The 24,019-nt window shown below is 46.9% G+C and overlaps 1 protein-coding gene across 1 annotated transcript in view; it reads left to right on the forward strand.

Annotated features, from left to right (window-relative positions):
• ODAD1 (outer dynein arm docking complex subunit 1) overlaps window positions 1-24,019 on the forward strand; it is a 361,856-nt gene that overhangs the window by 37,073 nt on the left and 300,764 nt on the right. Inside the window, exon 3 of the mRNA XM_069637358.1 lies at window positions 15,763-15,862. Within this exon, the coding sequence (XP_069493459.1) occupies window positions 15,763-15,862 (100 nt within the window). The remainder of the gene's footprint in view (window positions 1-15,762; window positions 15,863-24,019) is intronic.

A 24,019-nucleotide genomic window follows, 5' to 3' on the forward strand; every position in this document is an offset into this window, starting at 1 on the left:
CCTACCGGTCCACGGACAGCTGTTTGTTTTCATTGGCTAACTCTGTCATTAAAAGACATTTTGCGGGTCTTCATCTCTTCCCGCCAGTGCGCACCCCTCATCCCAAATGGGATTTGAATGTGGTCCTCAGCGCGTTATGCCATAAGCCATTTAAACCCATGGCCACTTCCGAGCTTAAATACCTTTCTTGGAAGGTTGCCTTTCTGATCGCAGTAACATCAGCAAGGCGAGTAAGTGAGCTCCAAGCTCTTTCCGTGGAACATCCTAAGGTGGTTACTGATTTTCATTTGAATCAATCGATCTCCTTTCCTGTTTTTTTTTCCTAACCCGGCATTCGATGCCGAGAGAGTTTTACACAACTTGGACATCAGGCGAGCCCTGAAGTTTTACCTCGATAGAACGAGTGAACTCAGAAGCTTCTCACAAAGCAGATATCTCCCGATGGATTGCCTCATGTATTTCAGAAGTCTATAGCATTCAAGGACTTCAATCTCCGAAAGGCATCCATGCTCATCTTGTACGTGGCAAAAAGGCTGCTGTTGCCTTCCAAAAGTATGTCCCTTGGGAGTCCATCGCGAAGGCGGCTACGTGGGCTTCCCCATCAGCTTTTTGTAAGCATTATTGCTTAGACCTGAGCTCCAGGGCTGATGCCCAATTTGGCCAGGCTGTTCTTAAGAACTTATTCCAGTAAAAAAAAAATTTTTTTTTCTCCATCCACCCATACTACCTTTGGTGTGTGCTTGGGAATCTCCCGCAAGTATGGAGGAAAGAGGACGGGACCTAGAAGTATGACAAAGTTATACATGGTAGTGACTACCTTACTCCTAGTCCACAGTTCCCTTTCCTCCATACGCCCGCCCACTGTCTGTCATGACCCGTATCAAAAAAAAAACCTGGCCAGCCCATGGGACGGGAGGGGCCTTGGATCGGGTCTCAAACAAACTCTGGCATCCTTTGCTGAAGCCCTCTTGGGGCCAATCTTGGCGCCAGGCTCATACTTTGTGAGGACTTGTGTTTTGGGACTACTTTGTTTCCAGTGCCAGCCAACATGGAGGCACCCACATAGCTTGGTTCCTCTGCTAAGCTATGCGGTATAGTGTTTTGGGTGTGGTGGCCTAGGAACTACTTTACCTGGATTACTTTTCTGAAGCTATTTAAACCACACCCGACTTGAATGACACGCTTCGCGTTACTTTGCAATCCTGCAACGTGACGCTCATCGTGTTCAGCTGTACCTGCGAACCTCGGAAGAACAGCATCTGAAAAAACAAAAGGACATCGTTAATAGCAGCAGCTTACCTGTAATTCCATTGCTCGCTGCCCTCAGCTCCTGCAAACAGAAACAGGACATTAGACATTTTACAATCATGCCAGAAGCTTACCTCACGAGTCGCCCATCGACCAGCATCGCCTTGGGACCTCTTGCTCCGGGTGAGCACCGCAATCTACGGGAACGAAAAGACAACAGGTTAGCAAAGGCAAGGCATCCCAGCGCTGCGCATAGCGCCGACTTACCGCATCAAGGCGCTCTTGATGCACCATCATCTACCAGCGAGTCCCAACTCAGCCAACGTTCCACAGTGAACTTCCGCGCACCTAAGGAAAGAGAAAAGACATTATTTGGAAAGAGAAAAGACATTATTTAAACCAAAGAAAGGCATACAAGCATAACAGTAATAAGACCTACTTGAAAGACTCAAAAGGGGCCGGCATCAGTGAAGTAACTAGATCGCACTCGCCCACAAAGGACAACGCGCCCCTGCCAAGAAGGTAGGGCGGAGAGCACGCCAAAACCCATAACAAGGTGAGGAAAGGTCCGGGGAGGGGCTGCGGGCATACAGGGCGTTGGGAAGCTCTTACCCCAGTTGCCCAGTATTGAATATTGCCCACCTGCATTCCAGGCAGAACTTCTCCGCTGATCATAATTGGGAGGCGCTGAGAAGGATACCAGAGTCCCCCCAGCTGGGTGGCATCCCCGTGGATACCAGGTGAGCGTAACACTGTCCCCTCGATAAAAATAATCCTCTATTATTGCTTAAATGGTCTCAGACCTGGCGATAGAAAAGGACTGCAGGGCAAGGTGCGGGGTGGAGCTCGGGAGGGTGGGGTTATGGCCACGTGCTGTGGCCCCGCGTAAAAAGGACAAAGACAACATTTTAATGCTTTTTTACAAAAGTGCTTTAGTCCGTCCCGAAGGACGGAATGTCCCACAAGTATGAAGGAAAGGGGACTATGGACTAGGAGTTAGGTAGTGACTACGATGAGTAACTTTATTTTGCACCACTCGACATCGGACGGATGGCAACATTAGGTCCTGTCAATAATAAAACTGATCTTCCATTACAAGACTCGCTACTAGAACCTCCATGACACCCCAACATAGAATCACACACACATTTTTGAACCTCCAAAGTGAACATTAGAATCTCTCATAAGATCCGTTGGAATTCCCAAAGACTAGAACATTCAAAAGAAAGGCATTTTAAAGCCAAGCTGACACAAATTATATTAGTGATTCTGGACCAGTCTGGAAAATAATTAAAACCTACTGATATATACTTCCTCAAAAGAGATCCATCCCATTTTCAAGTGTTAATATGTAGTTTAGAAGTATATACCCGTCTGTGGTGTTATCGCTGACGTGAGCAACAGCTTCCCTAGCTTTACTGAGATTTTGAAACCCTTATTGCCTGTAGCTCAAATTTCAACCATGCCCTTGTGATCTTATGAACGTTCTCTCATAATGCTTGGGTTTCACGTGCTTAAGCCATATTTTGATTTTTAGAGCCCACTCTGCAGACTAAATTGATTCTGGGTGCTGGACAGTCATCATTTGGATACAGGGATACAGTGCTCGCCAGAAGGACCGTAGGCAGCTGGAGCAGTAATTAATTGGATATTAACAAAGAAGTGTTTTGTCAAAAAAACAGGTGCCTCATTTGATTTTTGTTGCGCCACCATTTTTACACTACTTTTAATTTTAAATATTACTCTGCCGCATGCGATCCGTTCAAAAACACTGCACCTGTATGTGTTTGTTTGTCTTATACTGGCAAAATGTACAAGGACTGTCCACTTGCAGTGAGAAAAAATTTATCAAGAACTCCTAATTTTTCAAATAAAGAATATTTTTACTTATTCAAATTATACATAACTATGTATATGAAACCTCTTACAATTCAACCAATGCAATGGTTTTCCATTCATAAGTCACACATTTTGATGTCGGCATTTATTTCCTCTTCATGCCAACTATAAACAGTGTATAATATCACGTTCCCCTTTAAAGGTTTCACTTGGTTATTTACAACTTTCAGGATTATTAGCTTTGCGCCTAACTTTATATTTTTGGGGAAGCATGTCACACTATCATTAATCCTTCCAAAGTGCTGTGAAAATAAAATCTCAATTTCGCTTCTTCTTGCCTTAGTATTTTTTCATAATCACCATCTCGTTTTTTTCATTTGTATTTTTGGGATTCCACAAAATCGAAGCTCTTCCATTTTTTTCTTCTTTATGCTTATAATGAGCTGCCAGTTGTTGCCTAATATCTTGGATTCTTATGGATCTTAAATGTTCATAAATTTGCAACTTCAAAGGTTGGCAGTACGACTGTGACTACATGCGAGACTGAGGGGGAGCGTCCGCATTGGTGAGGAAGAGGAGCAGTAGCTTCCATCTTAAGAGCCAGCTCTCTCTCCAAGTGATTTGCCTCGCCTCGCAACATTGCTGGAGTGAGAGGAGAGAATAGGGGAGCGGGCATGGCTAAGACACATAATGCACACTTAAAGGACAAGGGGGGTGATACCGGTGCTGGAATAGTGAATGGGTGTGGCAGCTTGGATGCCGGTGGATTGTGCCCCAGTTTGGGGGAAGGGGGTCTTCACAGCGTGTGCCAGAAGGTCTATAAAACATCTACCATCAACCTTACCATTGCAATACATACCCTCCTTTTGTTCAGATCTAACCCTGAAGCCCAAGCCCTCCTGGGCAATGCTGCATGGGCATCCCACAAGCGAGGCAGGGTAACTGCTGTTACCATCGGCAGCTGGGAGAGGGGCCGCCCCAACCCCCCGCGCCTGCTCCTCTCCTTCCCCCCAGCTACGGAGACACGCAGTCTCTGCAGCACAAAAGCCACGGAAGGGTAAGGTGCAAACAGTCATCGCACCCTTCCTCCAAACAGCAAGGTGCTAAAGCGCCATAAGGAAACAACCATCAGGCAGGGCCCAGGTTCAAAGATCTGCCCCCACCAGGGGGTCAGACAGCCGGCTATCCGGCCGGGGGCTGCGACAACAGCGGCCCCCACCACATACACAACAAAGACCCAGGGCATCCCTGGGTCCTATAAATGAGAGTAGCATGCTCAGAGTGAACACAATCTGTTTGTGGACCCTGAACGGGGACCCAAGCAAACAGGAGGTTCACTGTTTACTCAGTGTCTTCCAAATCTTCTTGCTTCTTTAGCAATTCTTGAAGTTCGCTGTACATCGCAGTGTCTTTTTCCTTCCCGAACATTGTACTGTTCAAGGCATTTGCAATACAGCTTTAACAAAGGAAGAAGCGGCAACCGAACGGCCAGCGCGGACGCTGTCAACTTCAAACATTTCCGGCATAGAACGAAAAGCGAGCGGCGAGCGTGTCCAAAACAAAACACACAAAGACGCGTGCTGCGGAATCATCCCCAAAACCAGTGCGAACGAGGGAGAAGCGGCACACGAACAGCACAGCACGGACGGCTTCTGATTCAACACTTTTAAGGTGAGCCACCGCGCTGGGGCTACAAGGGAGGATAAATAGACATTTATGTCCAGAAGTTTTATTACAGTGGACCGGAACCCCCGCGTTATAAGGCAGATGGGGCAAGATAACACAAGGCAGTTTTAAACTCGGGCAGAGTCACAAGCCAGCTTGGGAGCTCGTCTTTGCTTTACAACTATGCAGAGCTAGCGAACACAGTTCCAAGCGCGGCGGGCCCAAAGACTGCAGATTTAAAATAATTTCTGTAATATTGCAGGGCGACCTCACAGCGAAACCAATTTAAATCCAGTAAATCAAACCTGGGGGCTGCCCAATTTTCTGAACCCGTGCAAGAAGGCACCAGTCAACAGTTACCCAGCACGGGCAACAAATAGAACAGGCGCAAAGAACTCGCCGATAACAACGGTTTAACTCCTTGATAAAACCTCTTTTTCTTTTTCCTATAGCAGGCATAGAAAAACATGAGGCCCAAACGGAAAACACGGGCACCCCCAACACCGGCGCAGAAGCCCAAATCACCACAATTGCTAGCAGCCATTGAAGCAGCAGAGCACTACGGATGGGCATGGGTTAGAGAAAACATGTACGGCCTACCCAGGGAAGGAATTACCAGCCCACCCAGCCAGGAGGATGTTTCTGCAGCATTAAAAAGGAAAAAAATATCCGAATGGTGCCAGAAAAGGTACCAAAAAATTGTCAGAACTATGCAAGAATGTAGCGGAGTTACAGCATCTAATGGTAGAAATAAGGGGGAAACAGACACCACCCACAAGGGAACCTGGGGCCTCAACCCCACCATCACAATAGAACCTACAATAACGGTTGTCAACCCACCCGTAACACCACCTATAGCAATCCCGCCACAACAAGCACAGCAGTTGCCAATCGCTCCCACAGCTATAAATACAACAGCCTCCACAGCTCCAACAACTGATCCAACAGGTGCCCTAAAAGCATGGACAACCCCAGGCACAGTCAACACGGACGCGACAGGGACACCCGGCAGCAATACAACTGACATTGTAACAAACAATCTGTACTGCACAATTAGACCAGAAAATGAAATCCTTCCAAACAGAGATATTAAATAGATACAAAAGATGCCTGGCATGGAACATTGATACCACAATCAAAGAAGCCATATGGGCCAAAGAATTTATAGAAATCTTTTCCCTAATGGAAGCCCAGCGCAAAGGGAAAGACGCTTTCAGAGATCCCAATAAAATAGAAGAAAAAGCTATTGCCAGAAACGCCCAGGTCGAACAAAACTGGGACAACTGGTTACAGGCCTTTGCCTTCTGAGAAACAATATACGAAGAAAAATTCCCTTTGGATGGCAGGAAGATCTGGGCATACATTGATAAAATAAGGGAAGTAAAAGTAACACAGAGGGGGAAGACATGGCTTGCATACGACATTAGATTTAGGAGGAGCATGTCAGAAAGGCCACCCTTTCTGACATGCTCCTCCTCCTGCTAGTGGGATGAAGTCCAGAACGATTTATACACCCTCAACGCCGAACCTCCCCAGGAAGAAGATACCATGCAGTCTTCTTCCAAAAATAGCAAAAATTCCCAAGTAAGCAAATCCCATGACAATGATAAATCCAAAAAAGGGGAGCAGCTCTTTCGGAGGAACCAGCCTTGGGCGGCTAAAAATAATGCCCAGAGACAGAACAAAAAGCAGGCTGGCAAATCCAACATCCCATGCAGAAATTTTGGGAAAAACCAATGTACATGGGGCAAAGAATGCTGGTACAAACACACCTGCACAAACTGCAATGGCGACCATGCAGCATGCAGCAAACAACTGCACCAGACTACCAGCCAAGAAAGAATGATATCCCAGTTTTAGAACCAGGACTAACGCCCATCAACCCGGGCAATTTTAGGGACGCCCTAAACAGCTACCCCGACAAGGAAACCAGCAGGATAATATCGCAAGGTTTCACCAAAGGGTTTTTCATCCCATTTAAGGGCACTGGGTCACAACACATCCCGATGAACCTAAAGTCAGCCAGGGACAACCTCAGATAGTAGAAACCAAAATCAAGAAAGAACTGGGAAGGGAAGCAGGTCCCTGGGACTTCATGCCTTTAAAAGACTATTTAATATCTCCACTAGGCCTGATCCCCAAAAAAGAACCCGGAAAAATGAGACTAATTCATCACCTCTCCTACCCTAAAGGCCAGTCTTTAAACAACGGCATCCCACACACAGAATCCGCGGTATCTTACACGCATTTTCAAGAGGCAGTAAGGCTCATACAAGAGTGCATCAGAAACGCTTTGATGGCCAAACTGGACATCGAATCTGCTTTCAGACTCTTGCCAGTCCACCCTGAGTCACAGCAGTGGTTAGGTTTCACTTTTAACAACAAATTCTACGTAGATGGATGCCTCCCCATGGGGTGCGCAGTATCCTGTGCACTATTTGAACAATTCAGTTCCTTTTTTCAATGGGCTTCCCTAAAACAGAGACCAGGGACAAAAATAGTGCACTACCTAGACGATTTCATGGTCATAGGGCCACCAAACTCCGAGGAATGCGGCCGGGCTTTAGCAAAACTCGAACACATGGCCGCACAGTGGGGAGTTCCCCTAGCAAAGGGAAAAACCACCAAACCAGACACAAACATCATTTTTCTGGGCATCGAAATAGACTCAGCAAAGGGACTCTGCAGAATCCTCAAAACAAAAATATCAGAACTCCTGGCAAAAATACAAAACCTGATAATGAGAGAAAAAGGGACCATAAAGGAAATACTATCCTTGGCAGGCAGCCTCAATTTCGCATCCAAAATAATACCTCAAGGAAGGATATTTGCCAGAAGCCTGGAGTTCAAAATCAAATCACTCACCAAACCACACTTGCATATCCGGCTAGGCAGAGAGGTGAAACAAGACCTGGAAACATGGGGAAAATTCCTCAGAGATTTCAACGGGGTTTTACTTTGGCGAATGCCTTTAAATACCCGGTCAAACAGGGTCTTAAACACCGACGCAGCTGGGAGCAAGGGGTTTGGAGCCATACTAGACTCCGAATGGGTGGCAGGACACTGGCCCAATTCATGGCAAACAGCAGGGTGGACAAGAAACATCACCCTACTAGAAATATTCCCCATCTGGCTAACATTACACCTCTGGGGCAGGCGACTAGCGAATACGGAACTTTTGATCTGGTGCGATAACATGGCTGTAGTGGGATCCATAAACAGAAGGTCTACGAAATGCCCTCTAGTACTAAAAGTAAACGTTGTACTCAAAGCGAAGCACATTTCAGGGGCAGATAATAACATTGCTGATGCCTTATCTCATTTCCAGTGGACAAGATTCCGAGAGCTAGCACCGCACGCCCAAGAACAGATGACGCCAATACCAGCAGAATGCTGGACAATAATGGGAAGACAAGAATAACGGCATCAATGCCAACGCCAGAGAGCACAGGCTGGGATGCCCAACGAAAACCAGGCACCTCTAAAACAGGTGCCAACAACACATTGGCATCAACACCAGCACCAGAGAGTGTAGGCCGGGATGACCAATACAAAGCAGGCACCTCTAAAACGGGTGCCAACAACACATTGGCATCAATGCCAGCACCAGAGAGTGCAGGCCGGGAGGACCAATACAAAGCAGGCACCTCTAAAAGGGGTTCCAGCAACACATTGGCATCAACGCCAGCACCAGAGAGCCCAGGCCGGGATGCCCAACAAGAATCAGGCACATCAACAACGGGTGCCAACAACCTCACAGGCTTCCTAACAGAGATGGCAGAGAGGGCGGTGGCAAGCACCACTGCAACGCAGTACAGTAAGTGTTTGCAAACAGTATTTAAGGCCACAGGTGTAAACCATGTAGAACTTATAATGATTAAAGATATAGAAGTATTTTTAAAATGGGCCCGAGAACAAGGTTTCAAAAGGGATTGGGCAAAAAGACACTGGGTGGCAATTTCATACTTTACAAAAATTCGGGGCGATTCAGACCCCACCCAGAACGCCCTCATCTCTTACGCAATGAAGGGATGGGGCAGAATAGAGGGTCCACAAGTGGACACCCGCCGACCCCTTGATTTCAGCAAACTGGTGCAGATAGCAAGCCATTTAGAAGCCATATGTTGGCACCCATACGAGATAACGTTATTTAAAACAGCTTTTTTCTTAGCCTACTTCGGGGCTTTCCGGGTGGGAGAACTCATCGCTTTCAGCACCAAGGCCACAAACGGCCTGGGTGTCATGGAAATCAGGGTGAGGCAAGAGAGTGTTAACATAGAAATGCAACAGTCGAAAACGGGTGCAAAAAGAACCATCAATATTTGTTGCATCGATGAGGCAACAAACTGCCCAGTTTGCATCACCAACCTCTATTACGCGCAACGACCCAAAGTAGGGGGGAGTTTTTTAATCCACAAAGATACATCGGCCTTAAGCCGCTACCAATTTAAAGGAGTGCTGATGAAAGCAATCAGCAGAGCAGGGTGGGATCCCAAACAATTCGGCACTCACTCCTTCAGGATAGGTGCCGCCACTACAGCATGGCAAGGAGATTTAGCACCGCAACTACTAAAAAACATAGGGGGATGGAAGTCAGACTGTTATAAAAGATTTATCAGACCAAAATTGATATAGCCTTCCGCCCTAAAATTGTCTTTCTTTTCCCCACCTCCCACCACCACAGAAACAACAGGTGAATCGAGGACCACACTACGATCAGCATGGATAGTTGGCCACTCATTTGTTTTCAGGACAGGCAGAGGGGCTGAAGAGACCAAAGAAGGGCCACCGTTCAGAAACACCATTACTTCATGGTGGGGATACAGAGGCCTACACTGGGCTGACGTCCACGAAACACTAGCAGAACTGGTGGCATACAGGGACCCCCCAGAATTCCTGATCATCCATCTAGGGGGCAGCAATCTAGTTAACACAGCTAGTCGCATCCTATGCGAAGAAATCTGCTCCTCCCTAGCAGGCATTTCACACAACTGGAGGGGGACGGAAATATACTTCTCAGCCATCTTACCAAGAAAGAAATGGCTAGGGGCCAACTGCTACAAATCTATAGACATATCTAGAAGAAAACTGAACAGGACGATAGAGAGATTCTGTATGACAAGAGGACTGGGTTTCATTAAACACCCAGCCATTACACTAGGCAACCCAGACCTTTTTCTCCATGACGGCACCCATCTGTCTAGCCAGGGCATGGAGCATTTCTTTCGGGAAATCAATACAACTCTTGCTCACAGGGGCTGTCTCTAGGGCATACTCTTGAGGGAACACGGTCAGCCGGGAACCTGCCCGTGTGTGGCGGCACGGGTCTGAGGGGGTAACCTCAGGACCCGGTGCCCAAAAGTATGATACCATCATGATATGTGATATTGTTGTTGTCATAACCCATATCTGTATAATATCCTACGGCCTTTTTATTGCCAGCACTTGAAACAAGTTGTGAGCCTATCATTATGGGTGAGGGTTTGGGGTTCGGCCATTACTAATGCATGCATATGGGTTCAGCAGTTATGGGCAATGCTGCATGGGCATCCCACAAGCGAGGCAGGGTAACTGCTGTTACCATCGGCAGCTGGGAGAGGGGCAGCCCCAACCCCCCGCGCCTGCTCCTCTCCTTCCCCCCAGCTACAGAGACACGCAGTCTCGGCAGCAAAAAAGCCAGGGAAGGATTAGGTGCGAACAGTCATTGCACCCTTCCTCCAAACAGCAAGGTGCTAAAGCGCCATAAGGAAACGACCATAAGGCAGGGCCCTGGTTCAAAGATCTGCCCCGACTAGGGGGTCAGACAGTCGGCTATCCGGCCGGGGGCTGCGACAACAGTGGCCCCCACCACATGCACAACAAAGACCCAGGGCCTCCCTGGGTCCTATAAATGAGAGCAGCATGCTCAGAGTAAACACAATCTGTTTGTGGACCCTGAACGGGGACCCAAGCAAACAGGAGGTTCACTGTTTACTCAGTGTCTTCCAAATCTTCTTGCTTCTTTACCACAGAACCCACCCACCCTACAAAAGGGGAGAAGAACAAAAAGAAGTACAAGGCACTGTACGGTGCCCACAACAAGTCGTGGGACACAAGAAGGCGGCACGGGTCCCAGGGGGTAAACTCAGGACCCGGTGCCCAAAAGTATGATACCATCATGATATGTAATATTGTTATTGTCAAAACCCATATCTGTACAATAAAATCCTACAGCCTTTTTATTGCCAACACTTGAAACAAGTTGTGAGCTTATCATTATGGGTGAGGGTTTGGGGTTCGGCCATTACTAATGCATGCATATGGGTTCAGCAGTTATAAAATGACATTGGTGTTTCCTTACATCCCACCAACCCCCATCTTGGTTCCTCACTTCCTTACTGACTCTCACTGATGTCCAGCACGAAGAAATGTGGTTCTAAGCCTATTCATGCTTGTAACTGTGCTAATAGCTGCAAACATCATACATGTGCGAGAAGGTCAATCAGCCTCTGCTATTTGGCTAACCGATGAAAAAAGTAAATTCAATATGTTGCAATTTATGTTTAAAGGTTTTATTAGAAGTTGTCAGAATGGCAGGTTTTTACTGCCATTGTGAAAAGGGTGCTTCTTGTCATAGGTCTTCCACTTCCCAAAATGCTATTTATATTTGCATGCCAGCCTCTTAATTGATTTGAGATATGCACATCATTCCCCAGAATGCAATATATTGGCAGTAGAATCTCTATTTTTCAGCTGTTTTTTGGGATGCTTTAATAATTGTCCTAATTTTCCAATAATGCGATGTCGGTGATCCTTTTTTTTCACAATGCCTTATGGATGGTTTGGCACTTTGTATGTGTTTCCCAGAATGCAAAGTGGAGTCAGACCTCTGTTTTTCTCTGTGTCTTGCAGAAGGTTTGGTGCTTTGATTACATGTGCCCAAGCTTTCCTTCTCTCACAATATCATAGGGACACTTTGATACTTTGATTATGTTTCCCAGGAAGTAGCGTCAGAGTTGTCTTTCTCTGTCTAATGGAGGATGCTTTGGTACTTTGATTACATTTTCCAGAATCCTTTCCAAGCCCCTCCTTCACTCATAATGTCTTTGGATACTTTGCGTCTTTGACTACTTTTTCCAGAACGCATCCTTTGGCTGAAAGTGTGTACTCATAAACTATATAAACTATCCTATTATACCTTCACAGTCTCTCGTGTACTTGGCCCTATCCCTGCTCTTGCTCTTACTCTAGCCCACTCGCTGCCCTCAGAGCTTCTCTTGCTTCTCTTCACTGTCGCTCACATCTTTCAAGCACTAGAAGGACCTCTCCTGGACTTCCTTGCAGCCTGTAGAGTGTTCCTCGATTGTCACGCAAAACTGTATCCGGGGCTCGTGGAGACCCTACTTACACCAGACTGTACATTTAATTTGATGGTATTTGTAACTCACTTTAGGCACTTTACCACCACGTGTCATAGATGAAAGCAACCATTTGCTCAATAAATCTGTTTACAGCGGCTATACCCTTTTACAGAAATGCAGGCATCATGCTAGCTTTTGACCCAGTCCCTGAATTAATATGAATTAATCAAAAGCCACCATTTCTGGATTCCTGTAGAAAGCTGGACTGCTAGAAAGGGACAGTGAGTTAGACACTCGCTCCCTTATGCGGGTATGCGGCAGGGTCCAGGTTGATTTAAAATCAGGATTGACCGGGTGCCCACTTCCAGCCCTAGTTTACCAGTTGCTCCTTTTCTGTTGGCAATACATTATACCTCCTTTGTAGCTCGTCTTCACTGTGGGCTAAGGCCAGAAGTTACTGCAACACTCCACAGTATCTCTGCAGCATACAACATTGTGGAGAACTCTATTCGCCTCAAAAGACTAACAGATTAGCAAGTCTTACAATGTCAGGTATAGCCTTACAATGGGTCTGGTCTGTTCCTTGCTCACCAACTCTAGGCAACGGGTGTAGATTGGAGTGTTGGTCTCATCCTCAGATGGCTTATGATGCATAAGTCAGCACCATACATATTTGCAAAGGTGATGACCCCAACATTCACATCAGACTGGACATATTTACAAATTCCTTCATCATGTCCACCAAAGAAAGCACTAATGATTCCTCTGTTGGAATAGAACTAAATCATAAATCCAGGTGCTGGTAGGACATGCGACAGAACCAATTCCTTTGAAGTGGACTGCAAGTCTGGGAATGCACCCACCACATAACAGCAAGTCAAAACTCTGGGCAGTCACTTTGAAATAGAACTTCTTTGTTCCACAAGTCAACTCTATGGTCAAAGGAGTCAATTTCCAGTGTTTCATGCTCCAGAATATCCCTACATTCCTTCTAACCAACTGCAGCGTGAAACAGTACACGGCTTTCATGATGACATGCCAGGACTACTCTAATATAGCTTTCAGATTTAGGAAATTCAATACTTTACTCTGACATTTCTCTTATAGTCTGTCGCATTCCGGTGGCGCAGCATGTGAAGACACTTGGAGTCCATTTAGACTCTAATATGTCATTTTAAAAACAAGTCTACCTTGTGCTGATCCTACTCCTATCCGACAAGACTTCTTTGGCAAATTCGTCCTTATTTAGAGGAAAAGACCAGGGCTTTGATAGCTTCTGCCACCATCAATGCGAACCTTGACTATTTTGGTAGTCTTCTTATGGGTACATCGTCTTCCAATGTTAAACATCAGTCTTTTCTAAATGTCGCCATGCATGCTGTGTGTGGATTACAGAAACAGCAGCACATTACTGAAGCCCCGCGGAAGCTACATTGGCTCCCTGTACAACATAGGATTCAATTTAACGTGCTTACTCTTGTGCATAAATGCCTTGATGGGGAAGCCCAATGCTTCTTAGCTGAGTGTATTAAATATTCTCCACACAGGACAGTCCTTCGGTCGAACAAGGAAAACTTGTTGGATCATCCTCGTTTTTCCCCTCAAAAGGCATGGAGGTGCCTGCTTCGACACTTGGGCCCCTCCTTTATAGAATGATCTCCCAGCATCCTTGAAGTCTGGCACTTGTTGGCTCCAATTCAAGATGGATCTAAAGACCCATATGCTTAACGAGGGCTTTGGTTAATTTCCATCACTTATATGTTGCACTCCTTTCTTAGTGTTGTCTTTTGTCTGTCCTTGTTTTATATGCGCTCTGAGGCCTGAGGGGTTAGTGCGTTATAACTACAAATAAACATAAACAATTCTCTCTCAAAGAAACTTTCAATATATTGGAGAATTGAGAACCAAACAGTTCAAATGTGCTTGAATTAAAAAAAATAAGACTATGTGAAACTGTCCTTGAAAGTTCTCCACTAACTCCCAGTGGTCCATAATTAAATTCAAGATAATTAATTCTATACACAAAGCCTGTAGTGTCCTGTGAGAGACACAGAAACTGGTGTCCCACTACATGCCAACATGAGACTACAGTATGCTTTCTAATCTTGTCAAACGCATTCAAATGACAAGAATATGGAGGCAGGTCCCTGAGGGTCCAAGGCCCCAAACTCTAAAATGTGCCTTATATTTTATAGCCTGAATTGCAACTATGAAATGTACATAGGTGTGTATTTATCCGTTGGTTTCATGCTCCCCCAAAATGGGTTCAGTGGAGGCACGGTATCCTCAGAATTGAAAAAGGTGGGTTACAAAGGAATATTTAAAAATGTCAGGTGGCCACGTTCTATGCCCCTGACCCTCTTCCAATAATTCAGGTAGCACCACATCTCTAAACAAAAGGATTGCAGACCTACTGCATAGAAGGGCACTGTTTGCACCTGGTGGGATTTTCAGTACCTGGAACAATGCTCCAGAATTACTAGTGGGACTCTTGGAATTACACTGTAAGGTACCATGGTGTGCTTTTAAATGCTCCCAACTACATTAAAGATTGCATGAACTTCCAGTCACTCTTTATTTAGCATTGACTTTCTCAATTAAAGAGAGGACTGTGTGTGCAAATACATGGTGGAGTAAGCACCCAGCCCTTGACCTTGACTATATTGCTGTGGTTCCCCTTTTAGTGAAACCTGGATTGACGGTCTAAAATCTTAAACCACGAGCTGGTCGCTGTCAGCAAAGATCTGAGCAGAGTCTCTATTCGTGAGACTCTGGTTACGGTTCCCACAGATAGGTGGGGTGCTTTAAAGGTGTTTAATCCTCTGGGAGTCGAAAAGGTAAGAAAGACGCACTGCCAAAGACTAAGTAATCTGTTCGTCCTCAGAATGAATGGTGCTACCATCTCTTGCTCTTCTATCGACTTTCACCTAGAATAAATGTAGGGTGCTTTTAAATCTAGGTAGAATTGACTTTCCCTGAAAGCCAATTCTACCTATATTCAAAAGGGAGCTGCATGGGTGTGAACAATGTGCGAATAAAGGGCATTCCCTCAGCCAAGGGTCAGATGTAGAAAGTCGTGAACATTCAACAGAGTTAGTGTTTATCAAAGCCTCCCATCGATGCCTGCACATTGTATCCCGAGTAGCATCCGCCTCTGTTGAGTCTGAATGGTTGGCTGACCATTCTCAATACTTGGCCCTACACTCGGGAATGCACATCACCCGTCTGTTTGCACGCTTGACAATTGTCTTGCTTTCTGACCACCATTGAAAAATAATGTATTTCTTGCTTGATTAATTTTTTATTCAGTCTTCCCCAGCAACCAGTATGTTGTCTGAGTGAAGGCCCGCTTTATAAATGGCGTGTTTTTATAAATGTGTACCCATACTCGTATTCTTTAGCTGGCTTTGGAGTGTACAAGGGTTCACTCAGACAGAGGCCTAAGGGGCGAGCGTTGATTGCATGTCCACCATTTTGATTCCTGCCTCCATCCTTAATCACCTTTCAGAGGAACCGGCCTGCAGAGATATTACTTCATTTAATATTGCCCAATCCGCCTTGGAATACAGCAGGCACGTTTCTGCACCGAATATTAGGTATGGTTGCCCAGAGAGCAATTACACATTTCCATTGCTTTTATTTTGCTTATTGCGAGTTTATGTCATTTCAGCGGAGGGGGAGCTGACCAAGCTCCAGCGCAAGTTCCGTCTCAAAGAAGGTGACCGACAGGCCTACAGCATAGAGTCCCAGGATGTGATCAGAAGACAGCTGTGAGTAAGCCAACTATCTTCCATTTTGTTTTGGGTAAAAACTATGTGGGAAGGATCATTTCATTAGGTGAGGACAATGGCAATTGAAAACAACATGGGTGGGTGAAAAGGTTATGTTCTGTTATGCCACGCTACATAGGATACACTTTGTGCCAATATGGCATTGAGATGCCTTCAGCTGTGGGTAGCTTTGAGGTAAGGGCTCTAGTTCTCATCAAGGAATTGCCGTACCTGATCTGGAAGAATGTGTGGCACTTAAATGTGTGCTCAGCTGCAGGTGTGAGCTCATCTTCTTGCCAGAATGGATGAAGTACCAGTACTTGAGGATATGTAAAGGCAGATCTTTCCAGAGTAAGGATCTCTGAGTTGCCAACTTGCTGCCACTTGCAGTTTTTCCCCTTGCACTTGCTGGATGGAGACTGAAGTCTGACCTCAAGCTTGCAATGGTATATACACTAACCAATTTTCTGGATTTTTATTTTATCTGTACTGCAGTTTGGTTTATTCAGAGTTTGGCTAATAAATTGGATTTGGACAACATTTGAATATAAACTGGGCCTAAATGATTTAATGGGTGAAAGGTTAGCTATGGATGTCTGTACTTTTGGCCCTTTTGTGTCTGAGAACAAGTAACTTGCTGGCTGCTTCATCTACTTTAGTAACTCCTACCACCCCCTCGACCCAGACCCCGCCTATGTGATTAACTGTCCCCTGGGCTTGCTCTTTGAACATAAATGTACACGATAATTGAAACTCCTGTGAAATTACTTTGGTTGGTGTCCCTCTACATCATTTACTTCTCTGAGCGCCTTCAGTCATAGCAAGACATGTAGGCCGGCATTAATCTTCGGGCCCGACTTCGTGTCTAATGTTTAGGTATGTAGTGCATTGTTAAAGCTCACCTTACAGAATGATAGAAGGCAGCCTCTGATAAACTGAGAAACGTTTATTCACTGCTTTCCTAGACAGACAGCAGTGGATGTTATCAGATAATGACCCACCATAAAAACCATAGCAGTGATTTGAGGTTTTCAAAATGCAAATCTGGGCTCTATTACCACAACAAAATAACTTGAGAAGGTCGGAAGAACAGAGGGGCTCTAGCCTCTAGCACACACCCATTCTCCTCTGCATTGCTCTTTAACGCTGCCCACCCCTCTATGAAATATTTTCTGGACTTGGGGTCAAATGCAACCCATGAAGCCTTCTTCCTTACCTGCACCATACCTGGATAGGGCATCTCAAGTGGTACAGAAGCTCCCACTAAGCCATTCTTGTGGGGGTCCCAGGAAGCCTCATCATGGGGCCTTGTAGAAATGTGCATTCATTCAATTGAAGCCCACCTGTATTAAAGAATCGTCACGGGACTCATTTGCTGCTGCACAATACTTTATTACATTTGACATAGAATATTCCTTTCACCAACACCCGGCTGGTGTGCAGAGGGACAAGTTATTGAATTATATACTTATGGGGAACGGCGCAGTAGCAACCTGTCTATGTTCGACTTAGTCGCCTTCCCTCACTCAAATCTGCTGCCCCTGTGTGCCACGTCCATGACAAGAGTCCCGAGCGGAATGCAGCATGACGCGGAAAGGGGTGCACAGGCAACACAGGTTGCACCACTATATCATCCCCAATTGTTCTTATAAAAGTTCACCAAGGCAATATCAACAAAGTACAAACTGACTAAACCTCTTGGAAACTAGTAGTCTTCTTCTGGGCTTCTCTTTGCCTGAATGCACGTATGTGTCTTCTTCATGCAGTGCACCATCTTCACTTTTTCTCTTGTCCTCTCCTCTGCTACGCAAGATTGGCTCTTCGATGGTTGGTTCGCTGAACTGTTTGCTTGTCTTGTTAGGTGAAGGACTGTGAATTCTCAATGGGGTGCTTTCGCTACTTGCTTTGCTTCTTCTCTTTCTCTAGTAGATTGCTTCTCTGGCCATGTTTCACTTCTTTCCCCCTTCAACTGTTATGGTGTCTTGGTGTATTCCTGTGACAGTCAATGGTCGACTGAATTTTCCGAGGTATCCTTGTCCTTCTAGGGCATAAGTTAGTTCACTACGTCACCCCCCTGTATTCCTCTAGCATGCGATGAGTTGCATGCATCAAAGGTTTCTTTCTGATGCTTCTGATGACTTGCCACTCCTCCCATGATAACTGAAAAGTCATGGCTTGCTTATGGTTCTTCTGTTAGTCCATGCTGGGTTTAGCTTGGTATTGGCTTTTCATCCTCTCATTATCTGGAAGGGCGTGACTCCTGTATTGGAATGTTTGCACTGCTTTATGGAAATTTGCACCACATGCTCTTGCCTGCTGAATTGCTTCCATGATCATGCGATTTGCTCGCTCTACTCTCCATTACGTCTCAGGTTGTAGAAGGATGCTTGGATGTGCTTTGTCGTTCCTGGACAGGAAGTTTATCATCTCTGGCAATACGAATTACATTCCATTATCAGACACTGCTTCCTTTGGACACCCGTCCCACCTGAAGGCTCTCGTGAGAGGCTGAATAATTGAACCTGTGGTTATCTCAGCCATGAATTCTGCTTCCAGCAACTTGGAGTTGTAATCCACCAGTACCAAAGCGTGTTTGTTCTCCGGGCATGTGATCCATGGAACAAATTAACTCTATGCCCACTGTATGCCAGGGATGCATGTTCCATTCAATGATGTAATTGGTGGAGTGCGTGTGACGAGGCGTTTGTCTCCTTTGCATGCTGCGCACGTCGTGATGTGTCCCTCCATGTTGCTGTCCATGCACGGCCACCAATAGTGCTCTTGTCTCCTTTTCGGAAGCATGCAGAACAGATGACCTTCATGAGCAAGCAATGGCAAGGTATTCACGAGTGACGCAGGCAGAATGAGCTTGTCCACTCTGCGCAGCAGGTCACCTTCCACCCTGATTTCGGCTTGTATCTTCCTATAGGGACGCAGCTGGAGCAGTGTTCTTCTCCAACGGCCATCCTGACATGGTGAAGTCAGCTAGCTGTTGGTGCGTAGTGTCAGCCTTGGTTTGCTGTAGCCATTGATCCACCAATATGCTGCGTGTGGTTTGTTCTTCTGCGTCTTGTATTGATGCTACAACACATGTGACTTTGCCCGTGCCTTCTGGCGTTAAGATATGAACGAGAGGCTTGTGATCCGTGCAGTGTGTGAATTCCTCCCCCAGATATAATTTCTGAAGTCTTCCGTGGCTCTTGCGCATGCAAGCATGTCTTTCTCTATGACCGAGTAATTGCATTTGGACTCCATGAAATGCAATGGCTTTTTCTCTCATTCTGTATCATGGTTGCTCCCAACCCACAGGCATTGGCATCGGTTGTGATGAACATATGCTTGTAATGAACGAAAGGACTGCGAGTAGGGGCATTCAAGATGCTGGATGTAATGCTATCCAGGGATGTTGCTAGGTCTGGAAAAGATCAGGGGCTAAGCTAATGTCGGGACTGGCGGGATTCTGGGCTAGCTATAGCCTTTTGGTTGTAGTCCTTGAGCTTCTATCCGGGGCTACAACCAAAAGACCCAGGGTTACAGCGCCCACAGCCCCCGCCCCCTAGCAACGCCTCTGATGGTATCAAATGCGACTTGGCAGGCGGTTGACGACTCGAAAAAGGCATTTTTCTTCAGGGGGAGCCTGAGCAGTGTGGTTTTTGCTGAAAACACTTATACGAACTTGGCGTAGTACTCCGAGCCCTATACTCCATAGTTCAAGGCTTGCAAGTCTTCAAAAGTGAACCAAACTCTGCCTTCTGCAAGAAGTGCTTGAGCGATGCTTGTAACCACAAACTAAGTGAATGTATGCAAGCCGTTCTTTCAGCGCACAAAGTAGTTTCAATTCAGTTATACAATTGAAATCAATTATTCAAAACAGTATTTTGTCGTGCAACAAAAGCGCTGTTGCGGAAAATCGAATCTAGATGTCACAATATACAGTTTTAAATGTCAATACTGTGTGACAAGCAAAGCAACCTGATGCAAATGAAATCTAGGAGCGAGTAATTCAATTTCAATCTAACTTCCTAGCAGAGATCAGGGTAACAGAGTAGCACTCCTGACGCGTTTTAAACGCTAACTGACTCCAAATACAATTTATTTGGCACCCCGGGTTTCCGGATTGGAAATTTGGAGTGACAGTACTGTTAAGCACCCCTTCCAAGGGCTGGAACAGGTATTCATGTCCTGACGCACTCGCTTCGCTCGGGCCTTTAACTCAGACTCTGAGCTGTTAACACCCGTGCTTAACGCTATATTCAGCTTCCTTGACTCCTGGTGAGAATCAACAGCGCAATAGGTTTAATGGCCCCACTCACTACCAACTTTCAAAACAAACTGCCATGCAGCCCCCCAAAATGTTGTAGCTGGCTCGCCCCTGAAATTGTAATGGTGTCTACCTAGGACAGTTGCAGGGGTTGCAAGTTCTTCGAAGCTCTGCTGCCCGTCTTGCCTTAGACGTGCTGATGAGACTCACTCCCTCTGTAGTCCTGTTGCGCAGCTTTACTGGCTGCCTGTTAAAGCTCGAGTTGAGTTTAAGATCTTATGGATTTCTCACCGGGTTTTCATAATACTGGGGCAGTTTATCTGAAGACTCGTGTCCTAAGTGTTATTCAAACCAGAGAGCTTGGATAGGGGGACGCTCCTTTTCTGTTCTTGCCCCTACCCTGTGGAATGCCTTACCCGCCTCTATGCCCAAGATTGCAGGCCATCTTCAGTTTCGATAAAAGCGTTGAAAATGCATCGTTTCTAGTTTTTCTCTACGACGTTGTAGCACACTCGCGTGCTCCTTCTTTAGCGCCTAGATACCCTTGGACTATGCTCTGAAAGTACTGCACGTTGCACTTTATCTGACCATCAAAGCCACGACCTGCTGAGCGCAGAAGCTCACTGTGTACATGCCAGCGCACGCTGGATTTATTATTTTTAGATCGCTGGCGGGGCTTCTTTTTATACATCAGAAACACTGTGAAACTCGTAACTGTGCAGGTCCAGTCTCGGTGTGAAAGTGTCTGTTCATGTAGTCCCATAAAGAAAGAGACTGCGAGAGGTAGACAGACATCCAGAAGGGCGGATGGATGGGCTCTTGGTGAATGAATGAAAGGATGGATTACCACGCAGCATATTGCTAGTTGGACATGTGCTTGTATTTTCTATATAGCGGTAGCATCATGCCACCATGTGGCAGCTTTTAAACACTGAGGGCCTGACAATAAGCTCCATGCAAAATGAGAAAAACGCCAGTGTGTGTGTGATGAAAATACACTTTTTTTCATAATTGTTAAATTTTACATATCCATATAAACATAGGCAGAGAATATGGCGCACATAAGTAAAGTGGATTTCCCTAATCCAATGACACTTATTTTACATGGAGATCCGAATGCCCGGAGTGTCATTTTTTAAATAGTGATAATTGCACACAGGGAGGGGACAGGCAATTGTGCACTTAAACGCACTTCTTCAGTCACCTCCATGCAGTTTTCTTTGCTTGCACTATAAAGTGTGGACTCGAGTTCACATGCAATATTTGCATTTCGTAGTGCAAACAAGTTTAGTTGGTGGTGGGGGAGCATTTCATATGCATTCCTATAGAATCATGTGCATTAACACCAGCATCAAAATCATATGCACTGGTTGATGCATTACTTTTTGACTGGCAGAGTGCAAGGGCAGGTGGAAATGTAACTTCTGTCCATGCTCCAGCTCTGCCTGCTAAAACTGCAAAATCCTGCAAATTGGTAAAATGTTAAAAAATAAATCTTGATTCTCCAGTATGGGGTCTGGCATGGATTCACATGCTCATGAATATTTCCTGTCGTCAGGCTAGGAATCCTCGGTAAAGAAAAAATCAGTTTCAGTTTCGTTTATGAACTGTCTTTCTACTAGTAACCAATCGCTGGTCTCTGGGTCATACTGCCCCCAGCCAATGACTGTCCTCTACCTAAGCCCCTCCTCTGGCAGCCATCTTCAGATTTTTACCGCATGTTCAAGTGTTGGGAGTCCTCGTGCTATAGCTCTCGAGCTTTACTGCGTATTTTACGATTCTTCAAAGAGTTCAATCTAATTTTTTCGTCAATCGAGCCTCAAGCTCCACCGATTCTACTTCTGATCAACGGGGACCCGTTTTAGAAATGTTCCACGCCACTCAAGGGTGAAGTTTTCATCGAGTTTCGCTTCTTGGAGGTTTCCGGAAGATCTTTGAGGCCTGCCCTGCGTGAACATGGCCCAGGACCAAGGAAACACAATGGCCTGATCCAAGCTTTTCAGGAGCTGCCCCGGATGCGGATTACAAAATGTCTTCAGGGAGGATGAGCATTCTCGATGCCTCTACTGACTACACGAAGACAAAACGCATGTGGAGAAGGACTGTGCGTTTTGCAAGAAGATGTCCGAACGGACTATGAAGGATCATTTTACCAGACTTAAACTGGCTGGAGGGGAAGAGCCCAGCAGCAGATGAGAAGAGGAAGTCCGAGCGGTCTTCTAAGACCTTTGAGGGCGCTCCGGCGATGGGGGCCCAACAAAAGGCAAAGCACCGTGAGTCCGCAGGCACCGGGAGCGCCGATGGGTCGGGCTCCTCGGCTGCCAGGCAGGGCGCCTTATCACCGACACCATCAGCCACGAGTCCACGCTCTGGCTCGGGGAAGAGGAAATCGGAGATCCAGGGTAAGCTTTGGGAGAAGCCCCGGTTGATCCCGACAGAGACAGCCGAGGGGGAGCGATGCAGTGACCCCCCCCCCCCAGGTGAAGGCCTCAAGCGCACCCAAAGTCGCGCAGGCTCTGATTCACCCGGCTAAGGCCTCGATCGAGGGAGTCGTGGTGACCCTGGCGAAGCCTGCGGAGGCTACCCCAGTGGAGACAACATCTGGGCCTCGTGTTTCCCTGCCACCGCGGAGGGAATCCTCTTTTCAGCCCATCGATAAGACCCCCGTGAAACCCCAGGCGGAGAATGAGGGGGGGGGCCCAGTGGCCATTATGGACACAGATACCTCCTCTGAAGAGGAGCTGGCTGGCGTCGCAATGATCCTGAACAAGAAGTTCGAGGAGGTCCGGTCCTACGGGAGGGATCCCGACGAGGCGGATGAAGAAAGCGACGGCTGTGCTGATGAGGAACCGGTGTGTGGAGGGGACGGAGGATCCAACTCCCCAGCCGTCGCTCCCGTCGCAACCGGTCTCTATGCCACAAGACAACTCGGGAGCGATCTTGATGGATATTCAGGCCTTGTGTACAGAGATGAGGACAAGGTTGCCCTTACCCCCAGCGAAAGACCCAGCGGAGCCTGGACCGTCAGGAAGGAGATGAGGACGACGGGGGTGACGACGGAATGGACCTCCCATCACCACCCACTTGGGCCTCCCCTCCTGATGAAATTGGCTTCTTCCACGCCATGATCGCCAGGGCTTCTGAGCTCTTGAGCTCTGCCTCGAAGAGCAGAAGAAGGAAGGTTTCCACTACCAACGGCGGGAGGCCAAGAGGAAGACTGTCCTCTCTGTGCCATTGCTGGACGACATCTGGGACGAGGGGCTGTTGCTCCTGAAGAACCCGTACACGGCTCCTGCTAAGAAGGACCGGTACGAGAAGAAGTACCGGGTCCCGGACTCTGCCCCCATGTGTCTTAGTGCACACCCGTCCCCGGATTCAGTGGTCTCCGCGGAGGCCAAGAAGAAAGCGGTGGGGGCGACGGCCTCAACTTCAACATCCCCGCCGGACGGCGAGGGGAATAAGCTGGACTCCATGGGACAACGGGTCATCTCGTCGGCGGCGACGACAATTAAAGTGGCCAACGCCCTCACAATCATGGCACGCTATGACAGCGAGCTGTGGTCCAAGATCGCTCCCTTACTGGACTTCCTCGCGGACGACGAGTGCTGAGGCCCTGGAAATCCTACAGGAAGGAGAAGTGTTGTCGGACCACGCCATTATGGTGGCCACGGACATACCGACACCGGCTTTCGGCAGATGGGCAACAGCGTTTGCCAGCGCGGTTGGCTCAAAGCCACCGACTTCCGCCAGGACGTGCAGACTAGGGTTCTGGACATGCCCTTCGACGGGAACAACCTGTTCGGCAAGACAGTGGACGAGTCACTGCAGGCCATTAAGGCGGACACCGAAACAGCTCGGGCCTTGGGTGCTCTTCAACGACGACGGCCATCCTTTTG

This window comes from Ambystoma mexicanum, chromosome 1q (assembly GCF_040938575.1).
Source record: "Ambystoma mexicanum isolate Mex_15411 chromosome 1q, UKY_AmexF1_1, whole genome shotgun sequence".
In the NCBI taxonomy this organism is placed as follows: Eukaryota; Metazoa; Chordata; class Amphibia; order Caudata; family Ambystomatidae; genus Ambystoma; species Ambystoma mexicanum.